We start from the raw sequence: 15,687 nt of genomic DNA on the forward strand, positions 1-15,687 counted from the left end.
GTCAGAGCCGCATTTTTGTCCAATCGCTGCGTCCTCAGTTACCCTTCCAAGCGCACACTCGCAGCAGCCATGACGACCGCGCACCGCCCGACCTGGCACGCCGCCGTGGGGCAGTCGAACGAGGGAGGATGGCACGCCGGAGGTGCGTGCGAGCCCTCTGTAGTTTGTGGACCAAGTCACACCTCTTTGTGTTTTCTCGTCGGCGCTCTAACGAGCCGTTAAACGCGGACTGTGCCATGCTGTAGGCAAGCTGAGCGATCAGGTGTCGGCGCGCGACCTGCCGGCCCACAAGCGCCTTAAAATGCGGTGCGCACAGTGTTGCAATACTTCTGGCTATGGTTATATAGCTGTTGCTGAGATTGTCGTGCGCTGGTTCGGACTGCAGCCAGGTTGGCCAGGGCACGGCGAATGAGGTGGAGCTGCTGGACTTGCGTGAGGAGCTGGAGCGCAAGGAGGAGAAGTACGAGCAGGAGAAGGGACGCAAGAAGGACACCGCCCAAGGTGTGACCTGTTGGATTGGAGCGTTGAGCGCGGCTTAAGAGTGGCTGGGTGTTAACTGCTAGTTGTATACTTTTTTTTTTTTTCAGACAAGCTGCGACGGCTGGAGGAGAACAAAAAGATTCTGCTGCTCGGAGACGCTGAAGCTGACGAACGCGAGTCGCAGATGAAGCAGGTGGCGAGCAAGTATGATGACGCAGACGATGGAGCAGATTCCGAGGATTCAAGCGATTCCGATAGTGACAGGTGCGTTGGGCGCAGATCGCTGTGGAGGATTTACGTTTCTAACTGTATTGTGGGATGGCTGTGCTTCAGCGATGACGAGGATGAAGAGGCCGAGTTGATGCGCGAGCTGGAGAAGATCAAGCAAGAACGTGAAGAGGAACGGCAACGCAAGGAAGAAGAGGAGCGGAAGGCTTCTGAGCAACAGTCACGCGAGGAGATTCTCCAAGGCAACCCGCTAACGCAGCAGCAAGCGGCAGGTAGTGCGAAGATGAAGCGCCGGTGGAATGACGATGTGGTCTTCAAAAACCAGTCCCGCAACGAGCCGGAGGTCAAGAAGCGCTTTATCAATGACACGATCCGCAACGACTTCCACCGCCGGTTCCTGAACAAGTACATTCAGTAGCTACATGTGCCTGAATCCGAGGAGGCAGTGGTGAGAGGCTGTAAGAAATCGTATACTTTTCATGGATTACTCGGAGCTGGGCGACCTGTAGCACTATGTCCAAGAGTAGATAGTGCGTGTACACTAGCGCACTTTGACGATCATGCCGCCCACGAACTTGTGGACAGTCACTTCCTCGCCCGCATCATTCGTTACCTGGGCCTTGACGTACTCGCCATCCTGTTGAAGGCCACTCGGAAACTTGAGCATGCAGTTTCCGATGGGATTCCCGTTCTCGAATCTGCCGACGTAGGAACCTCCATCCTTGAACACCCATTTGCCGTTCGTAATAGTGTTGTCTGCCCATTCACCCACGAAGAGACTCTTGTCCGCCGCGAACTCATACGTGCCCTTGCCGGAGCGGATACCGCCTTCAAACCTCCCGCTGAAGATGTCTCCGTTCGCGTACATGTATGACCCTTCACCCGTCATCTTGTCCGTTTTCCATTCACCATGGTACACGTCTCCGTTGGCGAACGTCATCTTCCCGAGGCCGTTCTTGCTGCCGTTCACGTACGTCCCCTCGAACGTCGCTAGCACCGACACTAGCGGAACAGTCAGTCTCAGCACACAAGCTCCCTCCAACCTCCAACGATTGTACGTACGCTCTCCTTCCTGGTTACGCTGGTTCCACGTGTATTTCCCCTCTCCGTGCTTCAGTCGGTCCGGGCTGATTGTCCCTTCGAAGGTGTCGCCATTGGCGTAGGTGATCTTCACTTCACCCTCGCGGCGCAGGTACTTGGCTTCCTCCGGACGGTCATCCACGTAGCTCACCGAGTATTCCTAGCCACCACTTATCAATATCCATAGCATTGCCAAGTCACTTCGTGTGAATTGCCATACCGCGTCCTCGCTCATGCCTGGTGCAGGTATCCTCGACTCGATGCGCCACTTCGATGAATAATGCCTTCGCGTCGTTTCGTAGTCGGATGGATTCACGCAATGTGATTGGACGATCGAGCAGTTTGATGAACGCGAGGAGTGGTCAAAAAGCTGCGGCGCACATTTGATCGGCATTCGACAAAGCATGTTGCGTCTGTGCCGCCGTCCGCTGCGCGCGCCGCTGCTCCAGCGCGGGAACCTACTGGCGAGTGCCTTGTCCACTGCGGGCTCCAGTGACGAGGACAGTGAGGAGGTGTCAGCGCCAGCGTCTCCGCACAAGTACGACCACGTGCGCAAGCTCATCGTGGGGCTGGGCAATCCAGGCGACAAGTTCACGAACACTAGGTGCGACCGACCTTAGGCCACTGTAATTGCAGGTTGAGGGTGATGCAACTTTGCTGACAGACTCGTGCGCTTTGTGGTTGGCTGTTGCTTTGTATTGATAGACACAACATTGGTTTCGTGGCGGTGAGGCACTTCCTGGACACGTACGCCTCTAAAGTGACGGTGCGTGCTGCTTCGCTCCTTGTTGGGAAGACTTAATGGACTTGTACTGTAGTGCATTGCAAAATGAATTGGTGTGGCAAAGGGCGAGGTGTTGACTGTTGCTGTGGGTTGCAATTGTGCAGGGAAAGCATGTGCAGCTGGAGCATGAAGTGGGTAACCATGGCGACGTGGCACGGTTCCGGGTGGCGTTCCAGCAGAATGTAGCGGATAAGGGCTACGTCTACCCCGTCGATGACCTGGTGAACCGCTCGTCGAAGCGAGCCAAGGAACGAACTCTGAAGGAAGGCGTCCCGCACGAAGAGGTGAACGTCGCGCTGCTGCTGCCCACGACCTACATGAACTGTTCCGGCACTGCTGTCAGGGCCTTCATGCAGTCGCACCGCTGGCGCTTGAAGAAGAACCCGCTGGCGCTCAACCGACAGGACGAGCTGCTCGTAGTCACGGATGACGTGGCGCTGCCGTTCGGCGAGTGCCGCTTCAAGGCGAAAGGAGGCCCCGGCGGCCAGAACGGTGTGCGTGACATCATCAAGTGCGTTGGCACTGAGCGCTTCGCCCGCCTCCGCATTGGCGTTGGCGCGCCGCACTGGTTCGTAGGAGGCAACAGCGGCGCGCCGTCGGGCACCGCGATGGACAAGTTCGTGCTCGGCCGGTTCAACGGCGACGAGCAGGAGGCCATGCCGGTCCTGCTGAGCTACACGAACGAGCTGCTGCGGCTTTATCTGCACCGAGGCGTGGCCCAGGCCACCACGTACGCCAACAGCATGGACTTGCCGCGGTACTTAAGGCAGTACGGCGCGTCACAGCGGGCGCGTCGACAGTAGACCAGCCGTTAGATAGACTCAGGCTTTGTATGGATCTAACCCTACCCTCTGAAGTATTTGGTGTGATCCGCAGGGCGATCGCCATTTGGTCAATAGCGCCCTGCGTGTATCATCGACCTTGACTTTGAATCATGGCGACGTCCCCCGTGCCCGTGCAGGTCTCCCAGAAGGACCTCCCGCGCGTGCTCGTCATCCTTGTGGCGGGATACGCCGCCGTCTCTTGGCTGGCGCTTTGGATGGACGACTACTTCGCCGCGGACGAGCAGGACGAGAGCTTCAGCTTCCCGTCCGTGTATAATGACGAATTGCTCTTGGCATTGAGGGGAGGAGGCTGACGCCCCAATGTGCTGTATCCGGTGGTGAATGCAGGAAGGTGGGGGCTTTCGTCGCTCTCTACACGGCGTTGATGGCGATCTCCCGCTTCTACGAGCACGGTACTTTGTTGGCAGACGACGTTGGGGAGGGGGGACTTTGTACTAATGAAGTTAAGTTTAATCGTGTTTACAGGCACTTACATCCTGTATGAGATGTTGTGGGCGTGCAACGTGTCGCTCGTGCTTGTGGTCATGGCGCTGTACTTTTCCAAGCCGTTCCTGGTCGGCGTTGCGGTGAGTGTGTAGTGGGATCTTGCCTTTCAAGTTACGAGAAAGCTAACTGGAAAGGGATTTAGATGGTGACTGTGTCAGGAGATCAACTGTTGTGGTACGTCGACACGCTGTCGTTCATTCTCAACGGCAAGTTTATCACGGGCGCCATGAACTACCTCACGTACCCTGAAAATCGCTCGTTCTCCAAGACGTTCTTCGCAACCCACCACCTGTGGTTCCTCCCCGTGTGCCTTTACGTAAGCGCGGTCATTGTGGAAGCAAGCCATGCTGCACATTGCCATTCTGATGGGATGTTTGTCGTGTGTGCAAACAGATCACTACCGGCCACGGTGGTATGCACGGTTCGAGCTTCATGGGCTCGGCCATCTTGACCACCTTCCTCGCTTCATATTGCCGCGCTTTCACGCCCTTCGAAGTGCGTGTGCCCGGCAGTGACCACGTGATTTACCTGAACGTGAATGGAGGCTACGAGTTCTGGAAGGACATCAAGATTCCGCTGCTTCACCTGCTGGACCACCAGCACCCAGCGCTGTACCTGCCATTCCTTGCTATTGTCGGAAATCTCGTCGCCAATGGTTTCCCTCACATGCTCATTCTAGGCATTGCGCTCGGACTTCAATTCAACCCCCTTCTTGAGGGAATAACGCACTAATGCAATAAGAGCGACACGTTTTGTGTTATCGCGAAATCACTCAGTGTATGAACACAGGTTTTTCATCTTTTTTACGCGAGTGCTACCGATAGCTCCGATGTAGTGTCAATCGCTGGTTATGGTCTCATTCTCTAGCATTGGTCAAGCATCGGGCGCTGGAGTGGGAGGCGAAGCGAGGGATGGCGTGTCGGCGGTGGCTGCCGGGAGGTCGATGAGGAAGAGCACGGCGGCAAGCTGTCCCCCGAAGGTGAAGTCCCCCGTGGTTGTTTTGAGGAAATTGCAGTCGAGTTGGTTGAAGGATGTGCGACCGCCACTGCGAGTGGAAGGTGAGAAGAGTGTCGGGTGGTGCATTGGCGAGAGCGGAGATCGAGGGGATCCAGGTGGGGAGAAGGTGCCCGCCCCGGAGAACGAAGCGAACCGCCCGCTGGAAGACCGTAGCAAGGCATGCTGCGGCGACGGTGCATCAGCGTTGGTGCGACGCAACGTGCCCGCGAAGTTGAGATTGTATTGCTTGCGGTAGTCTTGGAACTCCAGGTCGGTCTTCTCAATAAGCTGTTCAACGTACTCGATCGGCTCGAGTTGGAAAAGCTTTTTCATCACGAAAATCAGGAGCGCCGACTCTTCCTCGACATCAACCTCAGGGCCAGAGCCACTCGCTGGCATGTCAGGAAGTGTTTTTCTAGACAACAATGCAAAGCGTGGCCACTGTTGCGAGTATCGTTTTGCCGTCTTATCGATGATCTGAAAAATAGAAACACAAGTTAGCTCTGCGAAAGATAACCGGGAACTGTTGCAGGACTCACATTGCGCTTTTCAAGCGAAAGTGTTTGAAGATGCAGTTGTAGCATAGCTTGGGTTATGCTGCGAATCTGATCGATGTGCTCGTCGTCGTGGATAGTTTTCAAGATTGACAAGCCTGGTTTGAAGTAATCGACTGCTCGGTAAAGTTCACCAAGGTCTCGAGACAAGCTACCCAGCTGCAGGTACGACTTCATTATGTCCTCGTGGTCCGGGGGGAGCACTTCCTTGCGAAGACCCAGACCTGTGAGCGCAATTCCGTATGCAGCTTCTGCTGCTTGGACCCCGCTAACTTGTGTGCGTAAATTGGCGAGCATGTAGCAACACTCTGCAGCAAAATCCTTGTACGCGGGGACGTCCTCCACAGGATCCTGGAAGTGCTTCTCGTAGACAGAGAACGCGTCTTCTAGTACCCCGATTATCGCTTCGCCATCGTTAGGGTTAGCTGCGTACATCAAAATTCCTTGTTGGCGTCGAATGTCGGCATAGAGAAGACTAGTCTTGCCGAAGCAATCACGGACCAGCGCCACACAACTCTGCAGAATCTCCACAGCTTGCTCGGGTTCACCTAGGTCACCGAGAATTTCGGTCATGGTCATGTACGTATCACAAAGCAGAGGATGAATAGGGCTGAGGTGCCATTGAATAGGCTCAAGAGACTTGTCAAAGTATTCCTGGGCACCCGCTATGTCACCAGCGGCATGCTTCAGCTTCATCAAAACTGTGTATGCTCGTGTCAGCTCGGCATGATTACTGGGTGAGTTTTCAATCGCCAGTGTTGCTAACTGCTTAGCTTGGTCAGGCAGATTCATCGCAAGTGAAATGTTGGCGGCGCAAGTAAGCAAGTGGCAAAGTGACAGATTGCGCTCGTCACTTGGTGCAGTTTCCAGGATGGATATGTGGAACATGATACTTGATAAAGCACTGCTGAACTCTCTTGCGGCGAGATACGCGTCAGCGCTTTCTAAAATTCTTTCGCAGTCGGTAGTAGTCCGAGCCAACAGCACCGTTGTTGGGGTGATGCACTGGATATACTCGAGCGAAAGCGGCTCAGCTCCTTTAAAGTTGTAGTTCATGTGGTCGGTGAAGTAAACACCCGTCTGGAATTGAAGCGCATGGAACAACTGCGGCAAGTGGAGCAGATCCTCACTAACGATGGTATCTAGGTTAAGTGCTTCAGGTGAAAGCCCAAATTTGGCTTGTACTTGCGGTAGAATTCTCTCCTCCCAAAACGCCTTTGAGTCAGGAGAAGAGACACCGAGCACAAGGTTGAAAAACTCGATCGTCACTTGAGAAGCCTCTTGTTGAAGAGCCAACTTTGCCAAAGCTCGAGCTGTAGCAGGATCAATGTTGTTATGGACGTCGTCATTAGCTGACTTAGCCTGCCTCAAAATTGCTGTAGTTGCGTCTGGGAGAATCGCCCGGAGCGACGCTCTGAGTTCAATTTTGCAGGCTCTAGCCACCATCTCCACAAGCAAGACTCGACGAATGTGCTTCAGAGATGCAAGCTCGTAGCAGGACGCGAGGTATCGCACATTGATGCCTTCTCCATGCAATGCTCGAGTTAGTGATTGACTGTCAATTACCTGAACCGTTGCGTTTTCCAGATCCGCAACAAATTCCGGTATGACGATCGTGTGAAGACAATCGCGAGCACTTATCGCGGATTGTCGAAGCAATTGGGCTTCTAACTTGGACTTGTCAGATGCACTTTTGTCGGCAGACGGCTCGTAATCGACCGATACGTGAGTGTTCGAGTGTAGTGGCAGATTGTTACCATGCATCCGAACAAATTCTGGTCTCATTTTGTACAATAAAACCTCGTGGGCAATCGCGCCGGGTTCTTCACTTGATGCGTCGGCCGGGATGAGATCAGTAAGGTTCTGGAGCTCAAATGCTGCTGCACCGTTTCGGGTTTCCACAGTAAATCCAGCAGTGACGGGAAAAAATGCAGGAACGGGTTGGCTAGTTTTGGAAGTAAACTCCGTGTCATCGTTCCCAGCCCCCTGAAGGCTATCGGTTAGAAGCCCAAGATAATCAAACACGATTTTGAGCTGATCGCGGAGTTGTTTGATGTGATCCTTCTTAGCTTCCACTGCCAAATTCTGCCGCGTGCTTTTCACCCTTGAGTGTGCAGATGCAATGACAAATGCCCGAAACCCGAGATAATCTACCGTGCACTGAAGCGGAATTTGCAGTACAATATCTTGCAAACTTGGGTGCAACTCGTCCCCGGATTCCTCTATTGCACAGTGAATTGCGCGTGCAGCACGGATTTGATGGCCTACCATTCTGTGAAATATTGCCATCGACGTTGCGCTTTGCCTTTTCTCGTGTGACGAACCACTTGGCGGGTTACTTGAGCACAGATATGCCAAAAGTCCATTGTGCTCATACTTGAACAACATGGGAAGTAAGGCACTGTGCTGCCGAATGCCGTCGGTCGCAAAAATTTCGTCATTGTCAAGAGGCTGTGCTCGTATGGTCTTCTCAGAATCCTCCAAAACCAATTCAGCTACGATCTCGCTTACAAGCACTTCCGCGGCCTGTCGAAATTCTGCAAAGAAAGCTGATACCTCTGCTCCGACCGCGAAAACATCTTCTGAAGGTTCTTTCGACTGGAGCGCGTAGTATTTTTGATTCCAGTCAGCAATTCGTTGGTACAATAGTCGTTTGGACGCTGAAACACGAGTGCTAGCTTTAACGGATACGCTGTTGTCACGTTGCTCTGGAGGCTTGCGTTCTTCTGTGGCGATTTGGTTGTTTGCTCGTTCAGCTTTCACGCGAGACATAACTTCTTGTGCGCAGTAGTAGCTCTGAAGCCATGTGAGCAATCTTGTTCTAGTTATAACACCGTGTCGGCCGAGATCAAGCTGTTGCTGCATCAGCGCAAGCTCTGAATCTTGTCCTTCCCATCCAATGTAAAAACAACGAAAACAATCTGATGTAAGGACTATCATACTGCAGGATTCACGTACAAACTCATCATTTGTCATGGCGTTTTGGCAGCAAATTATGGGAAAAGGATATGGTTTGAAGAAGCCCGTGGAGTCTCCCAACTTCAATTTTTCCGGTGTTTCGATGATCAATCTGTGGTGTAAGCGCCATCACATTTGTAAACTCACCACAGAGCGATAAAACTATGGCAAATTTGTACCTCCTTAAATGCTTCTGCAGCCCGGCGAATCTTCTCCGTAACGCTACACAAAGTCAACATCTCTTAGCTTTTACCCAGCATCTCACATTTGCACGCCAACAAATCGTACACTGGGGAGACGTGCGCATCTGCAGGGAGACACAACCTCGACTACATGTGAGTTAGTCTTCAGCCTTAGCTCGTGCTGATAGAATTCGTTCGCACCGTAAGTGTGTATTTCCACTCCGCGAGTTCCTTCTCCGACGCGCAAGCAAACGTCACTACTTTCGACGACTACAATCATCGCCAGTGCTTCAGTTTTTTTTTTTTTTCAAGCAATGAACACCACTGCTCTACAGCTCGAACCTTCTCAATCGATTCCAACTGGAATGCGAATTTGCGGTTCACTTTTTTCTGAGTCACGACAAAATATGCAACAGAGCGTCATTTTGGCGACCATTCTACTGCTTCAGAATATGGGTTTCGTGCAGACCTCGTCCGTCAGCGCAAACTTGTACTCCATGAGTTCGTAGCAGTTACTCTGGCGGGAGCTGCCAAGCGAGAACACCTGCTGCTCCACGGCCATGGGGAAGCACTTGAGCATTGTGCCGTCCAGGTGCACCCACTTCTCAGTCCACTTGGGGCCGAAGAAACCGGAGGCGAGCTGCGTAGGCGAAAGAACCACAATTTCAGCGCTGTATTTATACGCAGCATTTACAGTATAATAGTAATGGGTAGGGGGCAGCACCTTGTGCAGCTTGCCGGACTTGGGCTCCATCGTCGGCATCGGGATCTTGCGAGCAACAAAGCGGTTGTGCCTCTGCTGCGTCCCTTTGGGCGACTTCAACTATCACGTTTGACAGGATTTTTTGAAATATTATCACACATTCAATGTGGTCCACCGCACGCGCGTTTTTGCTCTGCGGGCATTTTCAAAATGCGCTGTGGGAATGCGGTGCTGCCATAGGCTCAATTGGCGTACAATCAACAAGCCTCCCAGCTGGTATAATAATCCCGACAAGCCTCCCAACTGGTATAATAATCCCGACAAGCCTCCCAGATGGTATAATAATCCATGTCATCCCATCCAAGAGGTTGTAAACTATACCTCATTCCAATCCCGCTCTCTACAACCTCTGCTACAGCATAACAATAACTCCTGACGTCAATTGTAGCCATCCACAGGGCCACACACTCACCGCCGGATCATTCAGCAATCCGCAGCGTGACCAGCAAGCAGACTTCCACCACCGACCATGGCGACCGAGGCGGAGACGTGGAGCAAGGAGCAGGTGATCCAGGCCTTCGAGGACGCGGGCAACCTCAAGTTCCTGGAGCACATCAACCTGTCCAACACGGCCAAGTGCTCGGAGCAGGCGCCCGCCTACATCTTCTACATGCGCGGGCTGCAGTGCTCGCGCGACCCGCGGCTGGCCTACCACTTCTGGGCCAACTACGCGGGCCGTCACCAGTTCCACCTGTTCACGGGCCAGCCGAAGGACGAGTGCATCAACGCCGCCATCTACCTGTACGTGCCCGACCTGGACGCCATCGAGAAGAGCCTCGCGGCCGTGGCCGACGAGCTGCAGGGCACCAAGTTCGCCTTCGAGCGCGTCAACCGCGGCGCTGAGACCACGCGCGAGTACCCGCAGCACCAGTGGCACGAGCTCTTCGACACGACCAAGTACGACCACCTCAAGGTGAACGACCCGTACGGCAACGAGCTGCGCCTGAACGTGACGCCGCGCAACTACGAGTCCATCAACAAGTCGCTGGGCAAGACGCTCCCCGTGACCGACGACGTGGAGGGCGTGGCCCAGGGCCTCCCGTTCCTGCTGTACCCGTGCCGCCCCGGCATCGCCGAGGGCATCTCCCGCTTCTTCGAGCACTACCTGGGCGCCAAGACCGTGGTCACCAAGAAGCAGGGCAACGAGGAGGGCCTGAACCGCACGACGGTCTTCTGCGGCCCGCTGCAGGCCATCGTGTTCGACGAGCAGGAGTCCCAGCGCGACAGCAAGGGCGAGTACGATGGCCACCACGTGTGCATCCACATCGACCGCTTCAAGGAGTGCTACGATAAGGCCTTCAACGACCAGATGAACTGGAACAACGTGCTGTTCTTCGACCGTTGCGACACGTGGTTCGAGGCCAACCGCGACCAGCAGTACCGCATCCTGCACCTGGTGGACCCCGTGGACAAGAAGTTCCTCATGTCCTTCGAGATGGAGATCCGCTCGGCGCAGCACTTCCGCTACCTCATCCATCGCAGCGACGTGACCCCCGAGGAGGAGGAGGCCAACGAGGTCCTCCGCAAGAAGAACCTGTAGACTTACTTGGCGCTGCGGTTTTCGGAGATAGTGCGTTCGGCACGGCGCAGCGCTCAACCCAGTGCTCCGTCGATTCAAGTGGTAAAAACAAAGTGACGATGTGATCGCAGTTAGACTTGTCCGGGGTAACTTACGTTGGTGATCAACGGCATTCTAGGCATTTTTTTCTCTTGTCTGTATTTTTAGGGAACAAGCGATGGTACCAGTGCGCTTCATTGACTGCGTGCACTCCAGTAAAGGAATCGTACGATGCAGCTGAGCAATGCCACTGCTCCCGATGTTACCAGGTCTCTTTTGCCGCCTGGGAAGGCTCCGATGCACCCTGCAGCATTGAAGCGCTTCCCTACTTTGCGGAAGAACTCGTTCCTTTACCAACTTCAAGATCAAATCCAAATTCACAGGGAAAGTGAACCGCAACGCCAACGGCAGAAAGAGGTGAAGGAGATTTATCGCATCTTGCAAAGAGTTCCGGAAGCTCGCGAGGCCCATGAAATCGACACGCTGTACGAGTGGGTGCTCAGGAATGGAAGTACAAACAAAATCTTTCAGGGTGCGCAAGAGATCATCTGCAAAACAATTTGTCGCGAGATGACGCTGTTGGAGCTGCCGGCTCAAGGCGTGGTGTGCTACCAAGGCGACTACGGTGATACTTTCTACGTCATTATCTCTGGGTCGGTGTCGCTCTTCATCAACGCAAGACCAAGACAGAGGCTTACTCTGGAGGAAGAAGACAACAACTCGAAGGCGTACTCTGCCGACGAAGAAGACGTGAAGTTACAACCGGATCAATACGGAACGTTCATAAAGCATATCACTGACGGTGGCACTTTTGGCGAGTTGGCTGTAATGGACCCCACTGCTCGTCGATCATGCACCATTATTTGCGACGAGCCAACATCTTTTATCTGCTTGAAAAGAGGAGCTTACCAACGGCTGATACGCATCACAAACTCTTCTCAGCTCGACTTCACGCAGGTGGAGTTCCTGGAGACCATGTACTTCTTCGATGGATGGCCTCACGGTGAGCTCACGCGGCTGTCCAATCGCCTGCGCCAAGTACACTATCCAGCAGACAGCTATCTTACTCGCATCGGGGCTGAGGCAAATGTGGTGTTCTTCATCTACGCGGGCATGGTTCAGGAAACCGTGCCAATGATTCAGCTCCTTAATGAGAACGGCAGTGTCCAGCGTTGTGCAGAGCTAGAGAGCAATTTGGCTAAACGAAGGATTCAAGGTCTTGTCGGAAAGAGAATAACTCAACAGCGACGTCGAACCGAACTCGAGCTCAGCTTGTATCAAGACCACGACATATGCGGCGAGCATCCTATCTTCTTCAACAGGTCAACCTACAGCACTGATTTACTGGCAGGTACGGGTCACGTAATTCCGTTTTGTACTAAGTACACCAGCAATAACGTAACAACGAGATATGTGTTTTGAACAAAAAGTGACGGATGTGAAGACTCTCGTAATGGATGTAAGTTCTCCGCGTTCCGGTGTAGCCTTCTAAAGTACAACGATACTGACAATGTGCTCTTTTCTTGCGGTACGCTTTTTCTTAGAGAGAAACCTGGAAGGAACTGTTCTACATGCACGCCTTAGACCACATCCGAGACTCGTTCACTAAGTTTCGCAAGCTGGCCGATGCTCGAGAAAACTGGAGGAAGACGCGTGTCAAACTTGCCCTTGCGAACCCGGGATTGATCCTTACAATGTAAGATAATGAATGGACTTCAGTAGGCACAGGGGAACGAATGTGTGAAGTGTTAGTACTCACTTGTGGCTTGTGTGTGGTACTTCAGCTCGACAAAGGCTATGATGCAAGATGGAAAGTGTCTGTGCGGGTGGTGCGGAAACCAGGATCACACGACTGGGGATGCTTGTTGTCCTGGACTGGCAGCATCGAAGAAGAAGCTCGAGGACCGACAAAAGAAGGCGAACGCGAAGAAAAACAAACTTGCGGCGAAGTTGCAAAGCCCTAATGACAGCATCCAAGCAGCCGTGAGTTTGACGAATTCTATTGCCGAGTCTGCTCCTCCAACGAAGGACACACCTGAAATCTCTGGAGCAGTTCCAGTATCGACGAATTCTGGAGGGCCAATTCAACCCACGCCTCCGAGCATTTCTGCCCCTCGAAGACTTCGAAGCCCAAGCATCAAAATTGTAGCTCAAAGTGTTTTGTCGATCGAAACCACCTCTTCCGTCAACTCTAACCAGTCCGAGGCAGATGCGCTTCCCGAGAGAATCAACACAAACGTGGCGGGAAATGAACTAAGAAGTCCGCCCGAAGAGAGAACTCCTGGTACTCCCATTCATGTCTCCGCTAACAGAAAACTCGCCATCTCGGATTTCCAAAAGCTTTTGAAGGCCTCTAATAGCCTCTATGCAAAATACCAAAACTCCTTAGAAGGCAAAAGCGAACAAACATTGCCGGCCATAAAGGTTGAGGACGTGCGAAAAGGTGCGTTTACCGAGGACTTGGCGGACCAATACAAACACGAGATGGTGCGAAAGGTGAAAAGGCTTTCCTCAATGGAACAATACATCGGCGTGCGTTCCAAGGTTCTCGGAGACATTACGGCTGCCCAGGAAGGTGGAGACTACCACGAGCACTGTCGACTTCCTCGAAAACCAAAGATACCAAAACCAAGCCGCCGGTTGGTGAACTCGAAGACAAAGCAGCCTCGACCGGACCGCTTCAACAGGAAAATCAATCGCATGATGAGAAAAATTTGGAGGAAAGATCACCCGCTGCCGGTCGTCGAAGAAAGTCTGCGTGATCCCTAGCACTGGCCAAATTGTAATTCATTGCCAACATCACTATGATAAGGCCTTTGAAGCCCTAGCGATTGCGATAAGCTCGACGAGAAGAGGTTCGAGCTCATCAATCGGCAGCATCGTGGCAGCATCGCAGAGTGCCTTGCTGGGGTCGAGGTGCGTCTCAAAGAAGAACCCATCGACACCGACGGCCGCAGCCATTCTCGCAATCGTCGGGATAAACTCGCGATCACCTCCACTGGTGGTAGCCCCAGCGTGAACACCGCTTGGTCGTTGAATACTGCAGCACAAGGATCACATCAAGTAAGCAATTGCCCAATGTTGGTGCTCGAAGCTGCAGGGCCGTACCTGTGAGTGACATCCTGAACGACAAGGCCATACGATTTCCGCAGTTTCGGCAAATTCCTCGCATCCACCACCAAGTCTCCATAGCCGAACATGCTGCCACGCTCCGTAAGAATGAAGTCTTCACACATACAATTACACGACAGGTCAGCCTTGCCCACCAAACCCAGGTACCATGTAGTTTTCAGTAACGGTAGCGTACCGGTGTCTTTCTGCGTCATTGCGATTTTCTTGGCGGCAAGCAGCTACGAATCAGAAACAATGCAGGCGTCAATACTCATATTTACCACCATACCCCTCCAGTACATGTACGCACCATGGTCTCAGCTGAAAGCATTTGTCCCTTCTTGAGGTTCACGAGTCTTCCTGAATTGGCTGCCGCCACGAGAAGATCCGTCTGGCGACTCAGAAACGCTGGGATCTGGATAATATCCGCCACCTCCGCCACTGGAGCCACTTGGTGCGTCTCGTGGACGTCCGTGAGCACTGGCAGCCCCGTCACCTCCTTCACTTGACGAAGCATTTCCAGTCCGCGCTCCAGACCAGGACCGCGGTAACTCTTGAGGTCCTGGCGGTTGGCCTTGTCGAAACTGGCCTTGAAGATGACGGGGATCTGCAGGTCCTTCTGCACGTTGGCCAAGCTGCAGCATGCCATGCAGAGGTAGCCATGATGGTTAGTACTGAAGGAATTGGTGGTGTAGCCATAACGCGATCAGTGAAGCGCGTACCGATCAGCGATGGCCATGACGACCTGCTCGCTCTCCAGCACGCATGGTCCAGCGATCAGGAAGAACGGAGCCGCCTCCCGCAGCGTCTTGGCCAGTGCGTGGCGGTGCATCATCGCGCTCGGTCAACGTCAGCCCCAGGAATGGCTCATAGGGAGCCTTTTGTGATTTGTGACATGGATACATATGTATTTAGGAGTATTTAGGACTATAATGGATCGTGGTGCAAGGCCGTCGTGGCGTCCTCTTCCTGCTGCTGCGATGGCAGCTCTTGAACTGAATCATGCTTCTCGAATGGGGAGTGGATAGTTGTGGCTTCGCCTTCGTCGACAACATCCTGCATCGTGGCATCCGCCGACAGCTCGCGGTTCCTCTGGATGACCTCCCTCACCGCGTGCTTGAAGGCCGTCTCGTCGTCGTCGTTCTCCAGCGCCCCAATGACCATGTTGGCCAGTCGGTCGACCTCCTCCTCCAGCTCTTCGTCGTCGTAGATCAGCCTCAGGACCTCCATCTGAAAGCGCAGCATATCGCAGGCGCAGAAGATGATGGCTACATAGAGCGCCGGCCCGCGCTTGATGACCATATTTTTGTCCAGCACGAGCTCCACGAACGCGTAGAGCCACATGAGGATCTTGAGCCCCATGAGGTTGCGGTCCAGGTTGTCCGGGTCGGGCCCATACTTGCCCAGCAGCTTGGCGCTGTACAGCAGCGTCACCGTGCACAGGAGCGGCACCCACGCCATGTAATACGTGGTGTGCAGCTCCTGCTCGTCGCGCCTGATCGGGTCCGGGCACTGGAACAGCGACACCATGAGCAGCAGCGACAGGTACAGCTCCAGCGTGCACACCACGAAAGGCTTGACGCTCTGATCGTAAAGTTCCCGCACACCCATCTTGCTCAGCCGAAAAGTGGCTACAGGCACTTTCCACAAGTGTAGCCATGT

General features: G+C 53.6%; 9 protein-coding genes across 11 annotated transcripts; 5 read left to right on the forward strand and 4 right to left on the reverse strand.

Annotated features, from left to right (window-relative positions):
• Nucleotides 1-69: 69 nt before the first annotated feature.
• IUM83_01901 (pre-mrna-splicing factor cwc15) lies at nucleotides 70-1,126 on the forward strand (the record flags this gene model as incomplete). Its single annotated transcript, XM_067925792.1, has 5 exons — nucleotides 70-142; nucleotides 246-306; nucleotides 386-501; nucleotides 588-744; nucleotides 814-1,126. The coding sequence occupies 5 exons, from the start codon at nucleotides 70-72 to the stop codon at nucleotides 1,124-1,126; spliced, it is 720 nt and encodes a 239-aa protein (XP_067800936.1).
• A 123-nt stretch (nucleotides 1,127-1,249) lies between these two features.
• Nucleotides 1,250-2,023, reverse strand: IUM83_01902 (Phosphatidylinositol-4-phosphate 5-kinase; the record flags this gene model as incomplete). The annotated part of the gene is made up of 3 exons (XM_067925793.1): nucleotides 1,250-1,710; nucleotides 1,771-1,948; nucleotides 2,009-2,023. 3 exons carry the CDS (start codon nucleotides 2,021-2,023, stop codon nucleotides 1,250-1,252), a joined length of 654 nt encoding a protein of 217 aa, XP_067800994.1.
• A 169-nt stretch (nucleotides 2,024-2,192) lies between these two features.
• On the forward strand, nucleotides 2,193-3,375 carry IUM83_01903 (peptidyl-tRNA hydrolase; the record flags this gene model as incomplete). Of its 2 annotated transcripts, XM_067925795.1 has the most annotated exons (4): nucleotides 2,193-2,392; nucleotides 2,494-2,535; nucleotides 2,585-2,597; nucleotides 2,677-3,375. In XM_067925795.1, 4 exons carry the CDS (start codon nucleotides 2,193-2,195, stop codon nucleotides 3,373-3,375), a joined length of 954 nt encoding a protein of 317 aa, XP_067800888.1. The 2 variants fall into 2 exon arrangements, with proteins under 2 accessions (XP_067800888.1, XP_067800887.1); XM_067925794.1 differs by lacking the exon at nucleotides 2,585-2,597 and having other exon boundaries at nucleotides 2,494-2,554.
• Nucleotides 3,376-3,506: 131 nt separating this feature from the next.
• On the forward strand, nucleotides 3,507-4,635 carry IUM83_01904 (Peptidyl-tRNA hydrolase; the record flags this gene model as incomplete). The annotated part of the gene is made up of 5 exons (XM_067925796.1): nucleotides 3,507-3,661; nucleotides 3,745-3,809; nucleotides 3,883-3,983; nucleotides 4,046-4,219; nucleotides 4,297-4,635. The coding sequence occupies 5 exons, from the start codon at nucleotides 3,507-3,509 to the stop codon at nucleotides 4,633-4,635; spliced, it is 834 nt and encodes a 277-aa protein (XP_067800929.1).
• A 141-nt stretch (nucleotides 4,636-4,776) lies between these two features.
• Nucleotides 4,777-9,356, reverse strand: IUM83_01905 (Tetratricopeptide-like helical; the record flags this gene model as incomplete). Its single annotated transcript, XM_067925797.1, has 5 exons — nucleotides 4,777-5,376; nucleotides 5,439-6,107; nucleotides 8,936-8,983; nucleotides 9,063-9,233; nucleotides 9,318-9,356. 5 exons carry the CDS (start codon nucleotides 9,354-9,356, stop codon nucleotides 4,777-4,779), a joined length of 1,527 nt encoding a protein of 508 aa, XP_067800930.1.
• Nucleotides 9,357-9,825: 469 nt separating this feature from the next.
• On the forward strand, nucleotides 9,826-10,896 carry IUM83_01906 (uncharacterized protein; the record flags this gene model as incomplete). The annotated part of the gene is made up of 1 exon (XM_067925798.1): nucleotides 9,826-10,896. One exon carries the CDS (start codon nucleotides 9,826-9,828, stop codon nucleotides 10,894-10,896), a length of 1,071 nt encoding a protein of 356 aa, XP_067800931.1.
• Nucleotides 10,897-11,145: 249 nt separating this feature from the next.
• IUM83_01907 (RmlC-like jelly roll fold) lies at nucleotides 11,146-13,223 on the forward strand (the record flags this gene model as incomplete). 2 transcript variants are annotated; one of them, XM_067925799.1, is made up of 4 exons in its annotated part: nucleotides 11,146-12,265; nucleotides 12,463-12,610; nucleotides 12,699-13,071; nucleotides 13,176-13,223. In XM_067925799.1, the coding sequence occupies 4 exons, from the start codon at nucleotides 11,146-11,148 to the stop codon at nucleotides 13,221-13,223; spliced, it is 1,689 nt and encodes a 562-aa protein (XP_067800932.1). The 2 variants fall into 2 exon arrangements, with proteins under 2 accessions (XP_067800932.1, XP_067800933.1); XM_067925800.1 differs by lacking the exons at nucleotides 12,699-13,071; nucleotides 13,176-13,223 and having other exon boundaries at nucleotides 11,212-12,030; nucleotides 12,459-12,614.
• A 493-nt stretch (nucleotides 13,224-13,716) lies between these two features.
• Nucleotides 13,717-14,860, reverse strand: IUM83_01908 (3-deoxy-8-phosphooctulonate synthase; the record flags this gene model as incomplete). Its single annotated transcript, XM_067925801.1, has 5 exons — nucleotides 13,717-13,954; nucleotides 14,023-14,140; nucleotides 14,222-14,264; nucleotides 14,336-14,660; nucleotides 14,748-14,860. 5 exons carry the CDS (start codon nucleotides 14,858-14,860, stop codon nucleotides 13,717-13,719), a joined length of 837 nt encoding a protein of 278 aa, XP_067800937.1.
• Nucleotides 14,861-14,952: 92 nt separating this feature from the next.
• Nucleotides 14,953-15,636, reverse strand: IUM83_01909 (Microtubule-associated protein RP/EB family member 1; the record flags this gene model as incomplete). The annotated part of the gene is made up of 1 exon (XM_067925802.1): nucleotides 14,953-15,636. One exon carries the CDS (start codon nucleotides 15,634-15,636, stop codon nucleotides 14,953-14,955), a length of 684 nt encoding a protein of 227 aa, XP_067800938.1.
• Nucleotides 15,637-15,687: the final 51 nt, after the last annotated feature.

The sequence above is a fragment of the Phytophthora cinnamomi genome, assembly GCF_018691715.1.
Source record: "Phytophthora cinnamomi strain GKB4 chromosome Unknown Contig0, whole genome shotgun sequence".
NCBI lineage: Eukaryota > Oomycota > Peronosporomycetes > Peronosporales > Peronosporaceae > Phytophthora > Phytophthora cinnamomi.